General features: G+C 40.8%; 1 protein-coding gene across 1 annotated transcript in view; it reads left to right on the top strand.

The window, feature by feature from the left end:
* pcxb (pyruvate carboxylase b) overlaps window positions 1-25552 on the top strand; it is a 285890-nt gene that overhangs the window by 242378 nt on the left and 17960 nt on the right. Inside the window, exons 18-22 of the mRNA XM_069717004.1 lie at window positions 1018-1185; window positions 1900-1981; window positions 8959-9116; window positions 10295-10381; window positions 20364-20543. Of these exons, the coding sequence (XP_069573105.1) occupies window positions 1018-1185; window positions 1900-1981; window positions 8959-9116; window positions 10295-10381; window positions 20364-20543 (675 nt within the window). The remainder of the gene's footprint in view (window positions 1-1017; window positions 1186-1899; window positions 1982-8958; window positions 9117-10294; window positions 10382-20363; window positions 20544-25552) is intronic.

A 25552-nucleotide genomic window follows, 5' to 3' on the forward strand; every position in this document is an offset into this window, starting at 1 on the left:
TGGCAACCATCACACGCAGCGGTGGAAATCTCATGAAATGCTGGCACAGCTAATGAGGTTGACTTTAAAAAGAGCAATTAGGCATGTATAACAACATCTAAGACCTGTCTGCAATTTCTGTTAATATCAGTTAAGATTTATACTTTAAAGGCATTTTGTTGGGATAATGAATCATTTTCAAATACATACTTAATATTTTGTTTTGTCTGAGAGCAACAAAAGTGTGATTTTTCCACCAATAAAAAGTGGATAGCTAAGTGGCAGTTTAAAGCTATCTTTCTCATTGATTGTTCAGAATAGTCCTAGATATAGCCTCGTCTTGAGTTAACAGAATTCAATTTAATAGAAAGATGAAGACACCTCCATGATGGCATTTTTAACTTTATTAATAGATCATTTATTAATAGATTTTGGTGTTGAATGACAATGTCGTAGTATCTGTTTCATTGTTTTTGACGACACCTTTGAGGATAAGTGGTAAATGCATTTGTGTTTTTGGGCTTAACTTTCCTGAGACCAAAAATGTGTCGCCAGTGTGATGTCAGTCAGTTTGCAGCTGATCGGGGAGCTTGTTGCGTTAGCTCCGCCCACCCTCTCTGACGGAACAACCACTACTGGTTGATGGAAAACACGTCACAAACTGTGCTCCACTTGTGATTATACCTAATTGTCACCACACACACACACACACCCAGCTCATTTCAAATATACAAGCTCTCATCAGCGCGCTACAATCTCAGTCACCATTATGTTACCTCCTTCTGCAATAAAGAGTGACTCAACAAACAAACTTTGATGCTTATTTTTAGTTTAAGGTCTGTTTGTGCTTTAATCTGTATCATATCCAGGAATACAGCCCCAAGAGGTTCAGAAATGTGCATGTGTATTCAAAACAATGTTTTAGCAGAAATACAAGTTGATGTATTTGTTCACTATATTTTGTCAAATGTACCTCTAATTTTGCCTTTCACTTACCGCTCAGGTCTTTAACCCTCCTTCCCCAATGTCTCTCACCAGGATATGGCCGGCCTGCTGAAGCCCGAGAGCAGCAAGCTTCTGATTGGTTCTCTGAGAGATCGTTTCCCAGATGTGCCCATCCACGTGCACTCACACGACACAGCTGGAGCCGGTGTGGCTGCCATGCTGGCCTGCGCTGAAGCTGGAGCTGACGTCGTTGACGTGGCAGTGCGTAACAATAAGTTTGTTCTACAGTTCCCTCACATCGCATAACTTTCATTCTAAGGTGATGTTGGGGACATTACAGAGCCATGTGACCAGTACCAACCACTATAACAGAGAAGCTGTAGGTCCACTCGCCAGTAATACTAAAAACATGAACAAACATTAATTTTCCACCGGTTTCTGCGGTTTACATTAAGAAATGTCACTCATCAACAGTTGAAGCCAGGAACATTTCCCTCATTGTGCTCACTGACGCGTGCCGCCAGCATGGGCAGTTTCATTAAAACAATTGGCTGCAGTTTTGACTTGTACTGTCCACTTCCTCGTAACACTTTATGAAACAACCAGGCTGTCCACTATGGATCCGACTCCCCCACTTAAATATTTCTGTTGGTTCCATTGGTTTATGTTTAATTATGAATAATATGAATAAAATATTCATGCACAGTAACACACAATAACGCAGGCTGAAATAGACTGGACAGGTTTTTGGAGGTACAAATCCTGCTCCTTTCAAAGGAAAGCTGTTGTTTTGTGCTTTCTTCCCTCTAATTATTATTTTACACTTACATCAACACATTTTTGAGAAATATGCTCTCATGTGCACAAAGATGTGCTTTTCTCCACGTTTATACAGTCGATCCACTTAGGTGGTTTTGCTTAAGGAAGATTAAGGACTTCAGTCAAACAGTATTCACACTGATTGTCTGGCTTCAGGTCGACTCTATGGCTGGGATGACCTCTCAGCCCAGCATGGGAGCCATCGTCGCCTGCGCCAAGGGGACCAAGCTCGACACTGGTAAGTGACACACTCACGAGTCAGCACTCCAGAGACAGCAGTTTACTTAGAAAATGGCAAGTGACCAAAAGAGGAAATGACTTGAAATGGATACAGTTTGGTAGATGATCTGCGTAGGATCATTAGTAAAAGTTATTTCATCATTCTTATTAGTTTTAATCTGGTAACCGTAATTTTAACGAGCAAGTTATACAGAAGATGTTTGAACAAACAACTTCAATGTTCTACATGAAGCTTTTATTGTGATACGTCACTGGTAATGAGACGGAGAATCTCTGAGATCACAGGTGCTGCTCAGAAATGATTTTTGAGTGTCTTCCTGAGAGTCTGCTACTTTACATGAGGGAAGAAAATCAATCAGCAAATCAATAAATGACAGAGCGCATCAGTAATTATGGCCCAAAGTCAGAAAGACCTGCGCATTCTGCTCAGTGATAATGTGCTCAGCCAATTATGGGAGGAAGATGGAGAAGAGAGGCAGAGAGAAACGGACTATAAGAAAGATGCCTCCGCTGTGGTCAATAAAAAACTTTTGCTCTGATAAACAAAACACTTTATAGCCATAAAATAAATGTGTCCAATAGTTGTGTGCAGAAGATGATAAGAACAGCAGATTCATTTGATGCTTCAAAACCTGTCTGGTTGAAAAAAAAAAAATAATGTTTGTCTTATTTTCATCACAAAAATTTGAAACCTCACTCTCACCGTTGAGCAGCTTTCTCTGGAACATTTCAGGCTTTAATAAGGAACCTTGACGTGATTGTTGGTCACTCATTTACTTTCATATGCAACATACATAAAACACCTCTGGACCACTGCTTTACTCTGTCTCTTCCGGAGGTCTTATGATAAGTAGACAATGGATTTGTATAATGTGTTCATTCCCCTTTAGGTTTGTTGTTGGCCAGTATATTCTGTACAATGCAAAGTAAAAAACCCACCTCTGATAGCAGTGACCTGAACCTCCCACAGCGAGGGGTGCAAACTGGAAAATATATTGAAAAAGGCAGTAGTAAAAGTTGTGTTTAAAAATTTAAGGAACATGAAACCGACTAAAGGAATTAAAACTGATGTGGAGTTTGCTGCTTAGTTATGTGCAGTAATGCTGCTGGGAAAACTGACTCGGCGCTGCTAACTAGATCGGATAGCTCATTTCCATTACTCAGAACCACGAAAAGCCCTGCTAATTTTGTTTACACTGCATTCACACTTTACAGCTAATGTAATGTTTGCAGCTGTAGTGCAGGATGTAATTAACACGATATGTATGGTAACTAAATGCAGATTATGTTTCTAAAGGACAACTTAGTGGACACCATGTATGCCACATAAGCTCTGAGAATATAGAGTTTCCTGTTCCTGTTTGTAAGAGTGATATTATTCCCCATCACCTCAGTTTGTGACAGTCATGTGGTCTTTAGAGGAAACCCTCACTAATGCCTATCAACAAGGATGACAGAGTAAAACAATTACCCCTGATGCTGATGTTGTGAACACACCAATTCTCTACTGAAAACACATGGCAACACTGCTGTTTGCATGCTTTGCATGTTTATTTATACATTCTAATTTATGCTATGCAACATGGTCTGGAATGGTTTCTACAGATCCTGACACGAGTACATCATAGTGTGTCCGTGTGAAACGTCTGTGGAGTGTAGCTTGTTGGGGCTGTTTGGAAACTCCTGTGGGATACCTGCATGTTGCACTATTTTACTGAGATCTTACAGTACATGCTTTACCTTTGAAAAGTTGAGGTATCAAGGAAGAAGAGTTCCTCTTCAAACACCCAAGCTGTTTAAGAAGTATTTAATACCAACTCCAAAAAGCAATATTTCACAGCCCTCTCTTTGAATATTTTTCGACTGTTGTAGTTCTGAGTGTGGTCAGAAGTATTTGTCTGTTAAACCTGTAACCATATACAACCGTGTACTGACCCTGCACCTCAGAAGTGACTTCTAAAACACTGCAGCAAAGTGGAAAGCTCGGCAATGTTCCTCACAACAGACATTATCATGTCCCATTTATATTTCCAACACAGCGGGCGTATTTGTTGTCGAGCAGAAGATAACAGTAGACATCAGGTCTTCGTGTCCCTGAGGGTGTCCTTCAAAGTGGATGGGCTTCTCTCCTTAGCTCGTTGTTTCTGCAGAAATATTTAACAATCATTCACTGAAAAATCTGTCACAAAAGAGGAAGCAATTTCTGCTACAGTCCATAAAACAACACTACAACAGAGTCATTAAGACGTGCTGCGCTCTGAGGGTGATGTGTCACGTGTGCTCTGAGAGGAAAACCTTTTGCTTTATTGCTGCACTCTCTGTTTGTACATTTAACCCACAGCTGAAGGCAACAGGTTCACGTACACCCTCTGGAGCTACCAAACATTGTTCTAGGCAATGCAGGAAACATGATATATTACAGCATGAAAGTATCAGAGGGAGAGAAACTCTGCTATCATTTAGTCGCAGTCCAGTTTAGTGACAGACTATCAATTTGGGAGCGTATAGTTGCCAGAAAACTGGGGAGAAAGAGAAAGATAAGGTCGTTACTCAAGAGCGAGAGCTTCTCAAGTTTGTCAGTTTATTCACTGAATTTCAAGTTGCCTCACTTGGGACAGATATCGGGATGCACGGTGTCTCTCTCACACACATGTGTGTGCATACTTATATTCTATCCCGGTGTGACCCTGCTCTATGCATTATGCATACACATGCAGATAAACACTTTCTCAATTTTTTTTTTCTAAATTCCTTTATATCTTGTCACTTTGTGCTCGTCTCTTCTTTTCATCCCTGCCTCAGTGCCTCTCCCTCGTTCCATCCCTGTTTGCCTATCTCACTACTTTTGTAATCAAGCTGAGCACTGCCTCGTATACTTCCTTACCTTCCTCACCTTGGTCTGTTTACTGCTTTCCTTCACTCACTCCCCTCTTTCTCCCATCTCTGTTTCAAAGCTGTAATCAGTGCTGAACAGTGTGCTCTGCCTCCTCTATCTCCCTCCCTCTCCCTGCGCTCATGCCTTTCCCTATCACCCCCGCTTCTTTCACATTGTCCCTTTGTCCTCCTCCTCCTCCTCTTCCCTCCCTCTAACTCTGTGACAAAGCAATTAACAGCACTTTCCCTGCCTCGTTCACTCCCTCTTTGCTCTTTCCCTTCCACTCCCTCAGCATCTCCCTGAACATCTCTTTCTCCCGCAGAAACAGAAGGAATGCTAACCCTGGTTAATTTGTTTCACTTTAAGCTGTCACTTTATTTATTCACTTCGCGACAATGTGCACACATACCAGTGCATTTTTGAACATCACAAAAATGCAGTTCAACGATGATGATGTTTTAAAGTGGTCTTTGACACTACATTTATGATCTCTCCTTATGCATCACTTTAATTAATGAGGAATTTTCAGCCACCACAACAATGCAGCCGTTCAAGATGCAGCAGTCATCGAACACACCCGACAATACACGCAACCGCACAGAGCAGGTATTAACTATATGGTGGCAAATTGAACCACAGACACACACACACACAGCTGAACACAGACAGAGAGGCAGGTGAGCAGACTCCCCGTCACGTCTTCTCCCTTCCCTTCTTTCCTCTCTAAATCCTCTTGTGTCTCATCTGTCTTCATCCATACGTCTTGATTCGCTCTCACCGTCTCATCAGCCTCAAACTACGTGTGTGTGTGTGTGTGTGTGTGTGTGTGTGTGTGTGTGTGTGTGTGTGTGTGTGTGTGTGTGTGTGTGTGTGTGTGTGTGTGTGTGTGTGTGTGTGACACTGTCGTTTTGTGCATATCTGTGTTACTGTATAGAAGGGTGTGTGTACATTTCTGAACAGAAAGATGTGTGTGTGTGTGTGTGTGTGTGTGTGTGTGTGTGTGTGTGTGTGTGTGTGTGTGTGTGTGTGTGTGTGTGTGTGTGTGTGTGTGTGTGTGTGTGTGTGTCTGTCTCTTTGGGTCCTGCGTTGGTCACTTTGTGCCGCTAATGAGTTGGTATACTTTGTCACTGCCAAGCAACCATCTGAATGAGTGATCTATGCACGTGCATGTGCCTGCATGTCTGTGGTATGCATGTGTATACAGGCTGTAGTGGTGTAGTGATGGATGATTGTAAAATTGTGGCCAGCAGTCCAGAAACAAATAAACAATACTTTATTACCGTCGGCGTGATTTACCAAACAACAGAAACCACAACATTTGTATCTGTTCACTGTGTCTCTGTCTTTATATGTTTCAGGGTAAAAAAAAAAAAAAAAAATCCTCTTTTTGACCTCAGAGATCGTTAGTTTATCACAATATCAGAAAATGATGGAGACCATTCTTGGTTTATTACAGCCAACTTTCCTTTTGTTTATCAAAGATTCTTCTGTTATGTTTTCTGATCGTAAAAGGTTGTTCATCCGTTTTAAAATGTTTCAGCTCACACAGGTTAGGTGTTTGATTAATTGGAGGAGAGATTAGAAACTCACTGAAAGAAGCTTTTCTTACAGATGCCGTTACAGCTGTTGCCTCCCCACCATGCAGTCAAAGTTCACACCCCTCTGAGATTTTTTTTTTATTAAAATGATAAACTGCAAACACTGCCCTTAAATAAGGCCCTGGCTTTACTATCACAGCAGGCTGATTGGTGGCTTAAAACTAAACCAGTGACACAAATTATCAGATGGTTGGTTGATTCACCAACGAAACTAGTCAGTGGATTGTCATGAATTAAATAAAACTTTTCATGTCCTCCTCATGATGAATCAAAATAACTTTGTTGATCCCTGAAATGATAATTCCATTTGATTTTACCCCGTGTATTTCCCATTAATGTTGATACTATGGTTTGTGCTAATTTAGCATTTGCCGCTCGTTTAGATTTGGGAAAACAAACACTCGCACGATATCGTGTATATCAAGGGGGAAAAGCCTCATGAGCCTATCTGCTGACCTTATCACCCTGCATACCACCACTCTGACATGTCCCATGCTTTTTATTTTTTCATCATTTTTATTAGGGTCAATTTACTGCAACCACTGTAATTTATGCTCGTAGTTCATCCATGATTGTAAGCAGATGCAGAGTTTTGAACATTCATTTACATGTATTTGCTTCCTGTTTGGTTCTGAACATCATTCTGAATGTCTGTGTCGATCATGGACCATAACCTGTAATTTCACAAAGTTTAACATCCCTCACCAGAACATTGTGTTAAATTACCAGAAGCCACAGGGAATACTTGATCCCCCGCCTTCTCGCATGATGTTAATTCTTTCAAATGGGGCTTAAGTCTTTTTTTTTTTCTTTTTTTTATCCTTTGTGATTTGCATTTAGTGCTGTCTTTAAGCTAAATGAATTTAATCTCACTTAAATTACCTTCAAGAAATTTGCCAGTATTTACAAATTTTGAATGAAAGGTCAATAACTAGGGAGCTGGACTTTGTCCTCTTTTAAAGATATTCAATAATCTATCAAGAAATGATCGGAGATAGCAGGTTTCACACCCACAGTAGCCTCAGTCCAGCAGGGCAGAACGCTGTGCATCCACAGTTTTTGTATGAGCAGCTGGGACAAAAAAAATAAAATACAAAATATGTGGTAGAGTCACCCACATATCTTTTTGTCCACAGGCTGAAAGCCGTGAATACATGTAGTGGAGTCTGAGGTGTTCAGCTGGTGTTGGAGAGGGCTGAAATTTGACCTTAACTGACATTTGAATCAACAAAGGCTGCTGTCTGCTGTCACACCAAACATGATGTCGCTTCCCTTCGTAAACTGAGGCTGTCATTTCACAATGGAAGCGTAAACGGAAGCCGCAAAAATGGTGTTCGCAAACAGAGAGGGAAATGGACCCAATTACCGAGTGGCTTGGCAGGCAGCTGAATTTGAGAAGCACCAACATTAATTTCCCATTAATTTCACAGTAGCTCCATTTCCCCGCCAAGATCACAGTGGAAACACACAAACACTTTTAAAGTGTGCATGCTCTTCGAGTCATAAAAAATACAAGCCTCTCACTCAGTCGTTGTAGAAGCAACAAGCTAAGTTTGTCTCATTAATGTAGCTAATTTTTGTCATCATTAGCCCCAGCTCAGCGTACTGCCACTTCTGTCGTTGCATTGAAGCACATTTTTTCTTTCAAGGTAAACTGGCAGCAGAACAGTGTCATTAATGAGCAACAGATGTTTTGTTTTTTTGTTGATTTTTTTTTTTAAAGCGTCGGAAAATAGCACAGGGATTTAATGAGCAGTTTGGATGTAGATAGCGGGGACTTATCAAGTATGGTTGGAAGCTGATAGTACTCTTTAAATAAACTATAAGTAACCTAGACTACAGGTAAAGTAAAGAAAAGTAAGCTCCTGGCATTTCACTTGATGGCTTCTTTTGCTGCCTCGTTTGAGAATGAGGATACTATTGTAAAGTATAGTGAAGTATAATAACTGTAGTGTAGCTGGAGACACATCCACTCCTACCTGATGTGTTGGACTTCTTTACAAAGAATCAGCTCGCTGTCAGAAGTGTGAAAAGTTTCACATTAGGTTTGTATCTTCGTACATTTAAGCCAACCACATAAACCCAACGACTGGCTCGCTCGCACGAAGCACAAGTTATTCAAGATGACTAATTCAGATAAAGGCAGGCTGCCACATAAGCCTCTACAATAATTTCACCATATTGGAAGTGAATATTACTTAATTTCCCTGTTTTCAAAGAACAAAAACGATGAGGATAAAAAGAGAGTTTAGCTTCAAAGCTGAATTGTCATTTCTAGACACAGAGACTTAATGTCTGTCATTACATGTATTTTGTTTTTTAAACCCAAGTCATGAATAAGTCCGCTTCTTTCAAAAGCTTTTATTTCTCTTAACTTCTGTACATGTTCCATGCTTTAGCTTTTTATTCTGAAAAGCATTGCCTTTCAATATTGCTTAATCATCTAAACAAATGTGAGTGGTGACCATGAATTTGATGTCAGTTCGCTGTGCTGTGTTGCAGGCATTGCTCTGGAGAAGGTGTTCGACTACAGTGAATATTGGGAGGTAGCCAGAGGTTTGTACGCTCCATTCGACTGCACCGCCACCATGAAATCTGGCAACGCTGACGTCTATGAGAATGAGATACCCGGAGGACAGTACACCAACCTTCACTTCCAGGTATAAAGTAATTCTTGTATTTTTTTATTTTTTTTTATTTTTTATTTTTTATTTTTTTATGGTTTTGTCAATTTGTCACTGATTGATTTTCAAATCTAAACAAACTGATAAATTGTAACTCCTTAGGATGGAAATGAGGACGTGGTCTGTGCATCTGGCAATATAAGCTTAATGTAAAGTGAGGATCCACTGATGCAGTCACTGTCAATGCAACTCTGTGCACTTGTTTTACTTGAATTTACAGAAATTGACAGTTTCATGGAAATCTGAATTATATTTTTTTTTACAGTGATGTACAGTCGCACATTAAAACTGCATTCCAGATCTGAATCTATTTTCACCCAACCTTCACAAAGTTTGTACAAAACATCTTTTTAAAAATGCAAAGGTTGTATCTGTTTGTTTAAAGCTACTGAAGATACAAGAAGTGACTAAAAGGAACAGTGCAGTCATCAGTGGCACTGTTTTCACAAATGTTGACTAAAAGTGCTATTCTACCAACTCATTGTATTGTACAGCAGATTAGGTACAAACAAGAAGCTACAGAGTCTACACTTCACACAGTCACACTCCCAGTGAAAAGTGAACTATTCATATCAAGGAGTGTTAAATGTATACACAATGTAGCACATTAGTTTACAACGGAAAGCTGTACCCGCCCACCTGGCCTTTGTTAAATGCAAAAGCTTTGGGTTGCAGTATATTAAATACAGACTTAAAGTTCCTCTTCTAGCATTAACCCCCTGAAGCTCATCTCTGCTCATCAAAATTACATATTTTGCATTATTGTTTTAAGAATAAAATCCACTAATGCTTTAACATGGCTTTGAATTTAAATCTACATCTTTACCTTAATGAAAATAATCCCCGCCCACAGCCTGCAAGTTAACAGGATTGGTTCCTCAGAAATGTGACCTATGAAGCCCTGGCTGTCTGAATTTGTGTTTTGGAGGTTGTCAAACTGTCACTGCGGTTCCAAAACAGAAATGCTCATTGCATTGACTGATAATTTCTGGAATGATATGTCTGCTAACAAGGTTAAAAACGTGATTTTATTGAAGGAGGTCTTTTAAATCACAGTGGGACACTGGCTTCCCCAGCGGCTTTTCCTTAAAACAGGGAATGACAACAAATATAATTTTTCACACTGTCTTCTGCTTCACTGTGCTTCATTGCAGGCTCACAGCATGGGGCTGGGAGCCAAGTTTAAGGAGGTGAAGAAGGCCTACACTGAAGCCAATAAACTACTGGGAGACCTCATTAAGGTGAGACATGAAGAGATAACAAATGCTCTGGATTTTCATCACCACGTCGGGCTGCTTCAGCTTTAATTTAGTTTTACTAGACCCACTATAGTATAAACTGGTACAGGCAAGAGCAGTAGACTTTTTAGAAAATCAGTGATGCGTCTGATTTATTACCATGTTTGCAGTTACAGATACCAAAGAATTGACTTGGCAGATAAGACTATATTATAAATCTATTCTTATTCACTTAAATATAAGATTATCCTATAATATAGAACCCATAGAAATGGGGAAATAAACAGCTCTGCATCTTACACTGTTGCGTGCACAAAGTCGAGCACGTAGTGCATTCGCAGCTTTGAGGATGTTTCACTTTGCTCAGTTCTTTAATACATAATATCTAAGACGAATTGAGAGGACTGTTGTGCTGAAAACACAAATGTCACTTTGGCATGTTTTCGATATATTCCTCCTCTGGCATTGCTCACACTGACTGCTTCCACCAAGCTGCCGCTCATTCTTGGCTCGGCTGAGCCAGACGATCCCAGCACTTTGGTGCATCCACTGTTCTCTGCTGACTGAATTCACTTTCAGCCCCTCGGTATATTTGACCTCTCTGTGCCTCCTTTGCCTCTGTGGGTAGTTTTCTAGTTGCGCACACCTTTTTATAGCTTTTCCCTTTCCTTAACTACACATGTTCACCCTCACCTGGCAAACTGTACCTATTCTGTATTACACGTATTTATCCTGTCACTTACGGGTCGTTTTAACGCCAGCAAGACAGTTTTATTCTTTGTATCACCTACTTTATGTTCATTTGGACAGAAACTCCGGTGGCCTACTGTTGGGTTGGTTTCCAGAATGGCACATTAATCGTATTCATGGAGAGGAGAGCTCTGTGGCCATTTCTGCAGGCAATAGTTTCATTGTAAATTCAACACCTGCCCACTGTTTTGTTTTTCATTATCTTTCATTAATCCCTTTGTTTTTTTTCCCTTCATTATTTACCAACACACCTTAGTAATAGATCTCTCCTTCTTTTACCCTGCTCACACTCACAAATTATTTAATTGGGTTGTTTGCATTCTGTTTCTTTATCAAGCTGCCCTCTCACTTGTCTTTTTCATCTTTTCCTCCGTTGTCATTGCTGCTTTCCACACATTTATTCCCCAGCCATCTTTCTTGTTTTGCTCTCTCTCGTCGTAGACATGCTTCCATGCATTTTCCATTACTCCACCACCTCCTTCACTCCCTTCATGTCTCTCTCTCAATTTTCCCTCTCTGGTCCCCTCTCCTTAATTTTCTTTTTCCCTCTCTGTTTCCCTCATCAATTCTCTCCCCCGACTTCCCCTAGCCTCTCCCCACTCTCTCTATCAATTCAATTAAGACTCGGCGGGCTTCACTGCACAAGCCAATGTTGGCTTAATGCGCCTATGGGTCCTGCTATGCTCTCTGTTGTATCCTGTTAGCTTGACAATGGCTATGTCTCTCACACTGTCGGCTCGTCGATAAGGGAGAAGGAGCGTGCTTGTCAGATACAGACGTAAAGTAGACACAGCAAATCCTGCGCTGGAAGTGAGGAGACCACCCAATGTATATATTCTTACCATGATCACACACACACACACACACACACACACACACACACACACACACACACACACACACACACACACACACACACACACACACACACACACACACACACACACACACACACACACACACATAAAGGATAATGAAGGACTTTTTACATCTTGAATGAGCGATTGTTATTTTTCTCCCATGAAAAGGACAAGCAGATCTAATTATTTCAGATAAAAAAAAATTTAAAAAAAAAAAAGCTTTAGCGTTTAATCATCATCAAAGCATTTGCATTAATGTGATTGTTTCCTTTGCCAAGTCTATTTATGCATGTTTTTCTAGCAGTCGGTGTTGTGTCCTGAATCGAGACATCCACATATTTGTACAGGATGTGTCTGAGCTGACAGAAGTGACTGGTTAAAAATGAAAAGAAAAGCCCACACTTAGGCTCAGTGGCTCCCGCTTAAAACCAGACGACATCAAAAGCAACTCAGGGGACCAAGAGACTTTCATAAAAAGCTCATAAGCCAAAACTATTCTATCGTTTCGTATTAATTGCAGATTTGCCGCTCAGTGTAATCATTACATTGCTTGCAAAGCACCCAGTTTAAATCCATGGATCTGATTTACAATTATAAAGGGGTATACAAAATATCCTCGGCCTCCTGAGCGTTCCTCAGCATCAAAGATAATTTGACCTGCCTGCTGAGAAAGTTTGAGATCAGATCAGATCTCTTCTGTTGACCGTGCAGCGGTCCTGAAGTTTGTATGTACAGTGGCTGAGGGACATGGTTAGTGAAAGTGGTTTTGGAAGCAACTCTGCTCACTGGTGCTGGTGGTGGAAGTTGATCTGTTTTTACTGCATTATGTAAAACTGCATTAAAAGACAGCATGTATTGATCTGGGAGTGGGGAGTGCGGGCTTTTGGTCAAACTACTGCATGTGTGAATAAGGCTGTTGAATGTACATTAATCACCAAAGAAATTTAGATGAGGAGTTGCAGAAGTGATAAGAACTATCAGGATGATTTCCTCCAGTGGTTTCACTGGGACTATAGTGTGAATTGAATGTCTGTCTATATTATAGAGGGCCTGACTTCATTTTGCAGAATCCTTTTAAGGATAAGATTAATTGTACTTCGGTGATGCTTAGTCATTGTAATCATTTTGTAGTGTTTTAAAGACCAGCTTGAAATAGCCCTTACAGAAAAAACACAAATTTCACATGTTCAAAAACTCGTGATCACATGACACTTGCGATTGTGAACATGTCAAACATATATTTTGCATTTGGGAAACAAGTGGTTTTGGAACATTTTCATGGTGTAATGTGTGAAGCCCATGTAGATTCTCAGGTGAAAACCTTTCCACATATTTTCCTCATGTTAATATATGTGACACGTGGTAAAAATGTGTCTTATTTGGTGATCACATTGTGTCCAATGTGGGAAAACATGGAAAATGTGTTTTTTCTGTGGAAGAGACTTTATTTTTGCAGTTTATATATTTAAATATCCTTTAATTTATTTTCATCTCCAGTATTATATTTTGTTATTAAAATTGTTATATATTAATTATACAAAACATTCTGTATATTAGATAGAGCAGGGGTGGGTGTGAGTATTGAGGGGAGTAGTCCTGGGATGCCAGGACTGCTGTTGAGCCTTGCCGAGGTGTCGTGGGCCGAACTCGACGAAACACCAGTGAAGGAAGGTGCCCACTTGATGACCCAAGTGAGAGACTGCACACGCTCACCTTGTTGCTGAGGCTTTGGTATAGGTGGGTTCTACTTTGGTGTATGACCAGAGCATTCATAGTGTACGGATTGAATCCTACGTATTGAGTCAGTTGACCCTTGCGGTGTTATTGCGCATCAATTTGGCCCTTTGTGTTTACTGTAAAACGAATAAAATGAGTAATCTCCATTTAAAATGGATGTGTGGTCGTATGTAAAGCTGTTCGGTGAAAGAAGGGACTGTTACACTGAAAAATGAACCTCACAGAAGGAACACTGAATACAAAACCTCAGTAACATGTCGTTATATATGCTGCACCCTTTGGTTAATGCAAGTCTCTCCCCCTCCCCCTCTTATCATCCTCCCGGTCACGTAGTGCTGCCCTTGCACAGACCACACTGTTGTAATATCATCTGAGCTGTAGGACACCAAAGCTGACAAACCTTGTTTTTTGTCAGAAGATTATATAAATAAGCCATCTTCTCAGGTTTTAGAGCTACTAATTATTAATTCTTGCTGGAGGGCATATTTGCTGAAGCAACAAAGAAAATCAAGCAAAACATACATGAATAGATGGCCACAGGTGCTGTTTTAATAATGTAATCTGACAAATCTGAGCAGGCAATAAGCATCTCTGTGGTGTGTGCAGGTCTCATTTTTAAGGAAGCAAGCTATCTGCCCCATCCTGGAAATTACAGGAGAGATTAATTGATTCATTAAAGTGACATTGACTGCTGGAGCTGAAGTTTCCCTTTCCTTTTATTTCTTTGCGTTTATCCTGCCCTCGTTTTTCTGTTTTCTTCTTTTCTTTCTCGCTCAACTTCGTCTGTCCTAACATGAGCTTGTCACCATTCGGAGGACAAGTTGTATATGTATTTGTGAGAGTGTTCTGTCTTCCTCCCTAACCTCACTTACTCTGTCACTTTCCTTTTGCAATTACAAGCACGTATTCACTCACCTCCACACTCTGGAAACACAGTCTCTTTTACTTGGAGGTGGAGCACCTCCTTGTATTGCCTGTGGGGCTGCAGATGTCTGCTGCTCCTGTCTGTTTGCCTCTGTCTCTCCTCCCCTTGGTTAATCTATCCATCCCTTTATTTCTGCCTCTCACTGTTCCCCCTCACTCTCTTCATCACCCTGTCTGCCGTGTCTCCCCGCTCTCCCCCTCTCCACTTTCATTTTGTCTCATCTCCTCCTTCATCACTCCTTCGCACCCTCTCTCATTTCGATTAGACTTCCTTCATGTATCTCTAATCTTTCTACCATTTCTTCCCTCCTCCTTTCTGTCTCTGAGCCTCTCATTATCCCTCCTCTCTGCTGTCTCCTCCTCTCCTGACAGGTACCATTCTTCACTCTGCTCCTGGCTTGGCTTACTAGCATTATAGTGTGTGTCTGTTGTATTTGCCTTCTGTGTCTCACACACACACACACACACACACACACACACACACACACACACACACACACACACACACACACACACACACACACACACACACACACACACACACACACACACACACACACACACACACACACACACACACACACTCTAGCACACAGATGCACACACACTGCTCTGGATTATATAATCCTTTGCCCATGAGGGAAGTTCAGGTTTAGATAGAGTTGTATTGCAAAATAAATTTGAGCAAAGCACACAGACACATGACACAGGCATACAAGCACACACAAAAAAAAATCCCTGACACACACACACACACAAACTACAGCGCCACTGTACCAGGTTCTGCTGCCAGGAGTGTGGAGTCGTGCAGGGCCACTTAGAGAGAGCTGTACATTAGTGAAAGTGAGAAAGATGGACAGAAGGCGGAGGAAGAGTGGTGTGAGAGAGAAGGAACGTGGAGGTGGATGAGGTTGGAGCGGGTCCTGTGTGTCAGGTGTAATAATAAGAGCCTTGAATTGGACTAATCTGCATTCATTTCTGATGACATACATTTGTGGAAGTGAGGACGTTAGGCAGTTTAATCGTTTTATTCCTACAGACATGAAGTGGCTTCAGATATTCTTGAAGACGGTAAAATATTTGTTGATAAATGATAAATGACCATTTATTTAGATACAGATACTATGATACCAATGAACTTTAATAACCTCCCAGACGGCCTAACCTTTGATCTGGACGTAATTTTAATGTATTCAAGACTTTTGTTTATAACTAAGGACATTACCGTTGTTCTCAGTTTTTGTTTACGTACTTTGAATAGAGGATATTTAAGGTAACACTAAAAATGTTGTATGCAATTGCATACTAAATATACAGTTGTATACAACTTTAAATCTCAGGCGACATTTCTGTTCGCAGCATTCTCATAAATTAACTCCACTATTAATTTTACACTTAATACTGCAGCGCACGTCTCAGCATTTTCCTGTTTTCACAATAATTTATCGTGTTGAGATAGAAGACCTTTTTTCTGACACCGCTCTGTGTCCAATTATTCATCTTCAAGGCAAAACAAGTTTATTTGTATAGAACATTTTCAACAACAAGGCAATTCAAAGTGCTTTCCACAAAACATTAAAGGTATCAAGAAATATGTGAGTGCAACATGAGACAAAAAAAAGCATTTAGTTATAAATGAAAAGGAGTTAAATAGAAAATAAAAAATAAGAGGTCAGGAGTAAAAGTTAGAGTGGTGTGTGAGAAATTATTTGATTTATTAAAATGCAAACAGGGAAGTCTTCAGCCCTGTTTTAAAATAAGTGAGAGTCGCAGCACACCTGCAGGTCTCTGTGAGTTTGTTCCAGATATGTGGAGCATTAAAACAGAACACTGCTTCTCCGTGTTTGGTGTGAATTCTGGGGACAGAAAGCAGATCCGTCCCTGAGGGGTCTGATGCTTCAACGTATAGGAGCAGAGGAGAGATGTATTGTGGCCCCAAACCAGCAGCAGCGTGAAATCAATGCTTTGACAGACAGGAAGCCACAACTTCACCACAACAGCCAAAGATCAAACACATACAGTATTTTGTCTGTCAACTCAAATCTAACGGTTTGGTTTTTCTGATTAAAAAAAAATGACCTTGTGTGGCTGTCGACCTTTAGTCTTGCTCGCCAACAAACGAGATGAATGTGTGTTTTGTTCAGAGTTTCTTATAGCCGAACTTCACATACAACGAAACTCCATTCTTCACAATGTTTTCTGAAGTTAAAAGATAATAATGTGAATGACGAGCATCAGGACACAGTCGTATCAGTTAGACTGAGAGATGTCAGCCGTGAAGAGTTAAGAATCTGAGCTCAACTTCACACAGGAACAGAGGAAATCAGATATTTCAAACCCGATTGGGATGTGATTTACCTCAGTCCTCGTCTAAAAATATAGAAAAGATCACATCACACGGTCTATAGCTCATCCCCAGCTGAAAATAAGATTTCCTTTTCCTGCGTGTGAAGCACCCAGAGAGAGTTGGAGGTGGGTGATTCATCAGCGGAGATTGATAATGAGAGTAAAACTCCTGATGTCACGGTGGATCAAGGAAAAAGACATATTTGGCAGACAGACTGGAGGAAAGGAGGGATGGGAGCCGCACTAAGTTGATTCATGAAGAAAGAGTAAAAAAAAAGTCAACTTCATGGCTTTTAGTGTGAAGACAGAAGGTGGTGCTCAGGACAGTGAGAAAGGGATGGGGTAATAGGGGAGAGTTCATGAAGATGGATAGTAAAGGGAGGAGTAACAATTCTTAACTTTGCAGTGAAAAAGATGAGAAAAATGGACTCCAGAGACAGAAAGACAGAGGAAACAATGGAAACCAGAGAGCAGGGTGAAGGCAGACTACGACTGCACAGTCATGCTGCTTTCTTGTGTTTTAGATAGATTTTGAGTAACTCAGCAGTGAGCTTTTGTTCCACAGCTATACCAAGTTAATGGCCTCTCCGGGGGATTCCAGCAGCCCATTCAAATCTCTTAAGCTTTTCTGTAAACAGTCATTCTGTAAAAGCAATGTATCATTATCTCCTCTATTCACAAACCCAATCAAACTGAGCTTTAGGTGTTGTGGCAGGGAAGTGCACGCTTGTTTCAATCAGCGAGAAGCGTTTCTTTCTTGTATCTTGCTGGGAAAGCACTGATTTGCTTGCGCGGCTCCTTTGAAAATTGTCCCAGTGGTTGTGGACTTATACAGACGTCCTGGGCTGCTGTTAAAAGACACAGCTTCCCATCGGGACTCTGCTTGCAGTGACACCGTTTTCAAACAGAGTTGCACAGTGGGAGGAGCTTTTTCAGATACCTTCGGTCTCCATATTTGTGTGTCACTTTACGAAAGAACTTTTAAGAGCACAGCAGGACTTTTATTATTTGTACACAGAATACAGAATATGCTTCACACACAGTTGTTTGTGTCATTAATACTGCTGAGTTTGCAGTGGTGGCATTTTCCATCTGGAACAGGTTAGGATGAGGTGACGGGTAGTCTTGTCATCTCTAAAGACAAAAGACGTTAAACACACACATGCAAGTTGGACTGTGGTTGTTGAAACACTAAAGGGATCCCAAGAGATCAGCTCGACTGACAAGCACCCAAATCCCAGGAGACTGCAGTAATCCCAGAGAGATCTGTGAGCTTCTTGTCTCCTTCCATGTGGGGTCGTATTTCTAAGAAATAGGTATCAAGCTCCTTGTTGAGGAATTCTTTGGGGGAACATCAACTTCATCTATATTTGTTCAGAGAGCACTAATAGCCATGAAAATAGGCATCTTATAGAGTGTGGGCCCTCACTTTGTTCTCTCTAAACCCTCAGCTGCTAGTGCTTAGGTTTACAGCATGTCAAAGTTTAAAACAGGAGCCTGGCTGGTGGTTGCATCTTGAGGTGAGAGAATGGTCATATTTTTGATCCGCTGGCTTAATGTAGAAGAAAATCTGCAGCACTAAGTTTCTGTTTATGACACAAAAAGCTGATTGGTTATATTGATTAACCCTTTCCCCCCTGAAATGGTCCAAGTTCCAGATGGAAGTCAACAGGAAGCGTAAAATCTGTCTGCAATCATTCCGACAGCAGAGTAATGTCAGCAATTGATATTTGCATCAGTGTCCTTTTCGCAGTCAAAAAAGACTCCACTTATCTCCATTATGCTAATAGGGATCGCTATTACCATAATGATATGCCCATTATAAATAATGAAAGAACGAATACATGTGATTTTAATGAATGTTTTTTTTTCTGAGCTCTTGTTCTTCAGTTTCAGGTTTGTTCTGTTTCCACAGAGAAGATCTGTGTAGTTTAGTTCATGGCTGCCAAATCAAATGATTAAAGAGACTGTATAGAAGTAAACAGCTTTTCATTTCTCTTCTCTCCGGGTCACTTAATCTTTGCAGACAGCATCTTCATTAAAACAAAGACTCTGTCACCACTTCTCTTTGGCTGAAATCATTTGTGAACGTGCCGTCCTACCTGTTTGCCGCTGACAGGAAACCACACAGCAGGACTTTACAGAGAAAAATGGTGCCGCCTGACAGCTTTGCAGAAAGGAATATTAAACCATTACACCTAAAAAAAAAAAAAACTGCAGTATGATCCTGAATATACTCTGTGCGAGTTTTGTCTGTGAAATTATGTTTTGTCAGATTAAAAGGCCAGCGGTCACGTAGCAGAGAGGAATAATAGCACCTCTCCTTGTCCTAAGCAAATTGAGATATCATCTGTGTGTAGAGGCCCGACTCTTATATTTGCTACATCTTGGGGGGGAAATGAAATATCGTAGTGTATTACACTGTACTAGTATTAGCTCTTCTTTTCATTTGATAAAGAATTTAACAGAAGAATAACTAGGGATGATTTTCAAGTGGTCATTAAATCATAAAAAGTGAATGGGTGCGACTATCGTCTTGTCTTAAAAAGTGTATTCTCCTTTGTTTTTCTCAGTGTCCGCTAATAACGCATTAACTACCACCGGGTGGCAGTAATGATTCTAAAAGATGTTTTTCAAAAGTCATTTAGCAACAATAAAGAAGAACATGTTGCAACCATTGACTGTAAAAAAAAAAAAAGTGGACGTAGCTTATGGGTCTGAAAAATGAGGCAAATGCGGAAGTGCCTTAAGATTTAATACCACCGAGTGCCACTAGAGGTTGGCTTCAAAAAGCCTCCAGCTCCATAGACTCCCACTGAACAGGTCTCACTCAGTAAAATTTCTCCACGAGTTATCTAGTTTGTTAGCTAAAGTCGCTCCTTCTTATTTGTTTTCTGGCTGTCCATCTGAAACTAATCCCATCATTAATCAGAAAATAAGCGAGTCTGCTTGATTGACAGGCCTGTGGTGCAGTCAGGTTATGGCTATCAGTGGGCGGGACAAAGTATCGCTGGGTTTTCAGTCAGATCAAGTGAGGTCCGCCGCTCGCTCCCCCTGAGCTCATTCAAATATGATCACTGCCGGCTCCAAACCGTTCGAGACTAGCAAGATGGCGCCGACAAAAATCCGAACTCAAGGCTTCATAACGGCCGTTCACAAAACAATGGGTGACGTCACTGTCGGTTGTCGCTTGGTTACAACCGGGCACCGATAAAGTGTGTGTCGCTGTGAGATTAGACGATATGGTACAAACAGGACTATTAAATAACAGTCATATAGTTCCCGGTGACTATTGAAATTGCATTTTTGTTTAAAATGTTCGTCCCCACCAATAACCAATAATACTCACGCTCCTCTCTCTTTCTCAGGTGACTCCATCTTCAAAGATTGTGGGCGACCTGGCTCAGTTCATGGTGCAGAACAACCTGAGCCGGGCCGAGGTGGAGGAGAGAGCAGATGAGCTCTCCTTCCCCCTGTCCGTGGTCGAGTTCCTGCAGGGATACATCGGGATACCACACGGAGGATTCCCAGAGCCGTTCAGATCTACGGTACGCTAGTTTGTTCTGTAAACACACACACACACACACACACGCACGCACGCACGCAGTTAATCCTCCTGTGTTTTAATTTGCTATAATCACAATAATTTACTTAAAAAAATTAATTTCAAACCGCCTCTACATCCACTTATTAAAAAACAACAACCACAGCAGAGATTTAGATCAGAGAATAAATAGTCTTTTAATGTTGGTCCTTCACTTGTACCTTTATGGAACAAAACATGTAGCATTAACACACGCCACCGAGCCCATTTAAAGGCGTATGTGTAAGTAAGTGCATACAAACACAGATACACACTCAAACTCATACAAACACACAGATCTGACAGTTGTGAGTTGGCGGGGATGTTGGAACACAGAAGAAAACTGTGATATTACACCGTCCTCTCATCTCTTTTGTTGCTTTACCTCTGCCTGCCTCTCTTGTCTCCTTTCTTCACGACTGCGAGCAGCGAGGTAGAGACTCTCATGCGCATCAGGGGCCAACAGCTTGAAGTCTCCCCTGGAGGGTTGCATGAACGCACACACACACACACACACACACACACACACACACACACACACACACACACACACACACACACACACACACACACACACACACACACACACACACACACACACACACAAATAAAAGGCAAACGTGTTACATTCTCCCCAAAAACTTGCCAACATATAAGTACACTTGACATTTCTGTAAAAAAAGTTGACTGTCTTTATTTTAAGGAAGAGGAGTTTATTTTCCTCCCACACAAGCATTCACAGATGTTGAGCTTTTCATAAAAACCTGATCAGTGAGCTGGCTGATGCAGGAAATGTGAAATATGTTCCGAGAGATCATATTGTGCTTTTCCAAAGGTGACCCATTATGTCACCACCTGTGACTGCAAATCTAACAGTTTGTGTGTGGGTATTACGGTGCATTTGTTGCCACATTTTTGCAGAGACTGATCTTCTGTTCTCTTGCCAATCATGTCCTCTTTTCCTCCCTGCTCAGTCATAGCTTTATGGAGCTCTCCATCCATTTATTTGTGTAGTCATCTGTCTCTCCAGTTACTGTTTTCCTTCCCATCCTTCCTCCTCTTTATTTGCATCTCTGTGAAACTAACTCGTGTCATCCTGCTGCCCTTGTCCTTCCTGTTTCCTTACTCTGGGAGATAACAGGATCAAATGTTTGTCATGTAGTTTCACAGGCATTCTCGCCCTCGACAGTTACAGTGATTTTTCAGATTTGATATAAACAATCCAGCCTCCTGTCAGCTGCCTGTGCAGTTAGTGTCTATCAGTCCCTTTCTAAAAAGAAAAGTGGCACCGGAGTAATTCCTGTTCAAAATCATAGAGGACTGTATTCATTCAAATCCTCAGGTTTCCTTTTTCACTGGAACATCATGCTGAGACATGATGTTCATGCAAAAGTTCAAATTGTTGGCTACTTAACTTTTTGGCTCTGCTCTCTATTGTGTATTATACAGGGAGATATTATTATTCCAACTTTTTTGAGTTGTAAAATGTATTTTCTATGATACACCATTGATTTTTTTAAACAGTGCGTCAGAGATGCAGTTTGCATTATAGCGTGTGTTTTCAGTAAATCCTCAACACATGTCGAACTTCTGCCAGTTTCCTCATTAAAAGTCAGACTCTTCCTCTAAATCCGTCCCGCAGATATTCCCACCCTTGATATTTAATGCACAAACACAAACGGGCTGTCTGGCACGCAGCTTACTGACGAGCTCATTCTCTCCATCACCCTAATTCACTTCAATAATAACCTTTTAATCACTCAGGATGAGAGTTCAGCTTCAGTACAAATCATCTTGATTTCCTTTCATAATGAGCTTATTGAGTTTGCTTGTGTCGACATGGAAGCTGCACGATACTGTCACACCATGTTTAAAGGTACGATTGGAGTATAAATCAAAGTAACTGATTTACATAACCTAGATAGATTAAAAGTTGTTTGAAGGGAAGGAAGAAAACAATTATTTGGCAAATTATTAGAGCCCAAACAATACATCAGCCGGCCTATCAGAGACACATCGTATCGGTGTATATGCTGGCTGATATAAAACTGCAGAAAAATCTATTTGTGGTAAATAAAAAACTGTTCCCTTTGTGTGTGTTTTTTTTATAGGGTTATATATAACCATTAAATTCCCAGTGAAGTTTACTGCTTCAATGCGCTGATATCAGCATGGACAATTACCTGTAAAATATTCTGCCTCCATTATATATATAAATATATTGGATTAGAGATCTGCCGATATTGATACTGAAAGTTTTTTATTCCCCGATATTGGTATCGTCATCAGCCCCAAAAATCCAGTGCAGGTCGTGCAGCACAATTCATCGTATTAAAATTGCAATCTCGTTGCATGCCTCTGTACCATGTCGTTCCTAAATGGCAACAAAACTGCCACGAAGCAGGATCAAAACAAGCGCTCCTACTCTCTCCCTCAACCAATAACAATGAAGCGTAACATCACGTGATGCAGAGCAGCAAAATGAGCAGTGAGGAAAATTTACCGAGTGAGACAGACAGAAAGAAAGAAAAAGAAAACACAAATAAATACTTGTTAAAAGGTTGTCTTTATTAAAAGAAGACAAGACACTGAATGTGATTGTTTTTACGTTCGATATCGGATTCAAGGATTTGCTGCATTTAAACTAAAAATAAGAGTTTTTCAAAGTTTCAATGTTCTGTATCAAGTATTGTTCTCTTCCGTATCAGGTAAATGAAGGCACTAAACATTTATGTATAAATAAAACCTGATTCTCATTTTATCCGGAATCGTGCAGCCCTCGTCGGGCTCTCTAAAATATTTTCTTCAAACAGAGTTATGTCTGTTTAGTAAGTTTGCCTTCAGTCACGGACCATTAATCACTGCTACTTCACTGGATCAGATCATCTTACTCTTGTCCAGTGTTTGTGTGTGTGTAGCTATTAATGCAAGTACTAGTGGGATTAGTTTATTGGTTACTAACTATAAATTGTCTTGCATGCATATTCATACATACACACTCCATCATATTTTCTGCATACAGCCGAGGGCTGTAGCTCCAGGTGATATTTGCACGCTGGCAACATAGAAGAAGTCATGTGTCTTGAATGCAGCTTTGGAGGCATTAATTAGTGAACAATCATTTCAGACTTTATGTCACGTACACTCACAAGCATTTATCGCCGTCTCAGGCTTTCACAAAGTAGTTTGCATGCATGGAGGGAACTTTATTTTTTTTAAAGCACAAAGTGGTAATTGAGTCATTTCCTCATCTTAGTTCTGTCAGTTCATTTGTGGCGTGGTGTACACAGACACTATACCAGGTAGAGGAAAACAAGACAGGATCACGGCAGAAAACGAGTGAAGGGACGGGAGGGAAGGGACGAGAATGAGGCCATCAGAAGGGTAATGAATTAAATAACATGATTGTTAAAAAAAAAAAAAATGCAGCACATCCCTCAGAACAGAAGACAGGAAAAGAAAGAGAAAAATCTGTGACAATAGTAAAGAAAGAGTGGGAGTTTGTCTTTGAGGGGTTTCAACAGAAATGAGGAAGAAGAGCAAATAACCTTGGAGGAAGAGATTTCCTTCATTTGTTAATGCAGACAGTCCCTCTCACACACACACACACACACACACACACACACACACACACACACACACACACACTCCGCCACTATCTGTCTGTGTCTTACACTTAAACAATCAAGCAGTTTAGGTGTCAGACATCCTCAGAGGAGACGATGCTAATGAGCGGGGACTCCAGTGAGCCTGCTATCTTTGAAGTGTATTTCTCTCTTGCACACACATAAATGAGTCAGCTATCTTTGAACTGTTAGCTCTGTGACTAATAGCATTGCACCGGACCCTTTGTCTGGAGATTTCCACGAGGCACACACACACACACACATTCATAAACATGACGATAAAGAGGAGATATGAAGGGGAGAAAATGGCAGCGCAAACACGCATGTATAGACACAGGAGACATGATCAACTGAAAGTTTAATTTGATGCACACAGCGCTAATTAAAGTGTAAATGAGTGAAAATACTAAGATTACCAATTGCATGTTAGCTTAGGCAATGATTCTTTTAACCTGAATGGGGCCAAGATAAACAAAGACACACACACACACACACACACACACACACACACACACACACACACACACACACACACACACACACACACACACACACACACACAGAGCTGGTAAAACACTTTGCTATGAGCTTATTCTGTTTGTACATTTCCAAGAATCATTTTCTGATGCAGCAACTAAATAGGCTAATTGTATGGAGATGGCTTCTGTTCCCTCTCTTCTGTCAGCCTGCCAAAAACTAAAGACATCTGTGGAAATAAAAAACAAAATGGGGATCATTCCTCCTTCCAGCGGCCCGTAGGTGGACTGCCTGCGTCTTAACATAATCTCCTCACCAGACATTATTATTAGCCTCACATCGATTGTCTCTACAAGTTGTATCAGCTACCAACAACTGTGTGGGCAGATAAAATGTCATATCATTAGTCTTGGAGCAGACTCCATTTACTGTTCGGTTCCCTTTCTTTAAATCCTTCTTTATGTTTCTCCTTCACTTGTTCTGAGAGAGAACAACGATGTTGTGTCACATTTAGCACTGCAGCCGTGTCTGATGAAAAAGATGAAGTGAAGAAGAGACGGAGGGACTTAAAGTGGAAATCACTGCAGCGCCTAACACAACAGCGGTGCCGTTTTATGCAAATTTCAAAATAACTTGCATTAATACGTTTTACATTCTCTTGGATTTAAAGAGCTTCTCTCCTCCTCTGAGCCTCAAAACATCTCCTGTTGTGCCTCTGTCTTCCTCCTCCTCTCTCTCAAACTCTTGTCAAGGTGGTGCTTTGACAGCTTGCAGCTTTTACCCACATGTAGAGCTGTGAAGTATAATGTGAAGGTTTTACCATCACTTAAAACATCATACAAGCTCCACAGTCCCATGGGGCTGTAAGGAG

The sequence above is a fragment of the Brachyistius frenatus genome, unplaced genomic scaffold (genome assembly GCF_029030835.1).
Source record: "Brachyistius frenatus isolate BFR_SWC_R1_liver_20210118 unplaced genomic scaffold, ASM2903083v1 Contig_166, whole genome shotgun sequence".
In the NCBI taxonomy this organism is placed as follows: Eukaryota; Metazoa; Chordata; class Actinopteri; family Embiotocidae; genus Brachyistius; species Brachyistius frenatus.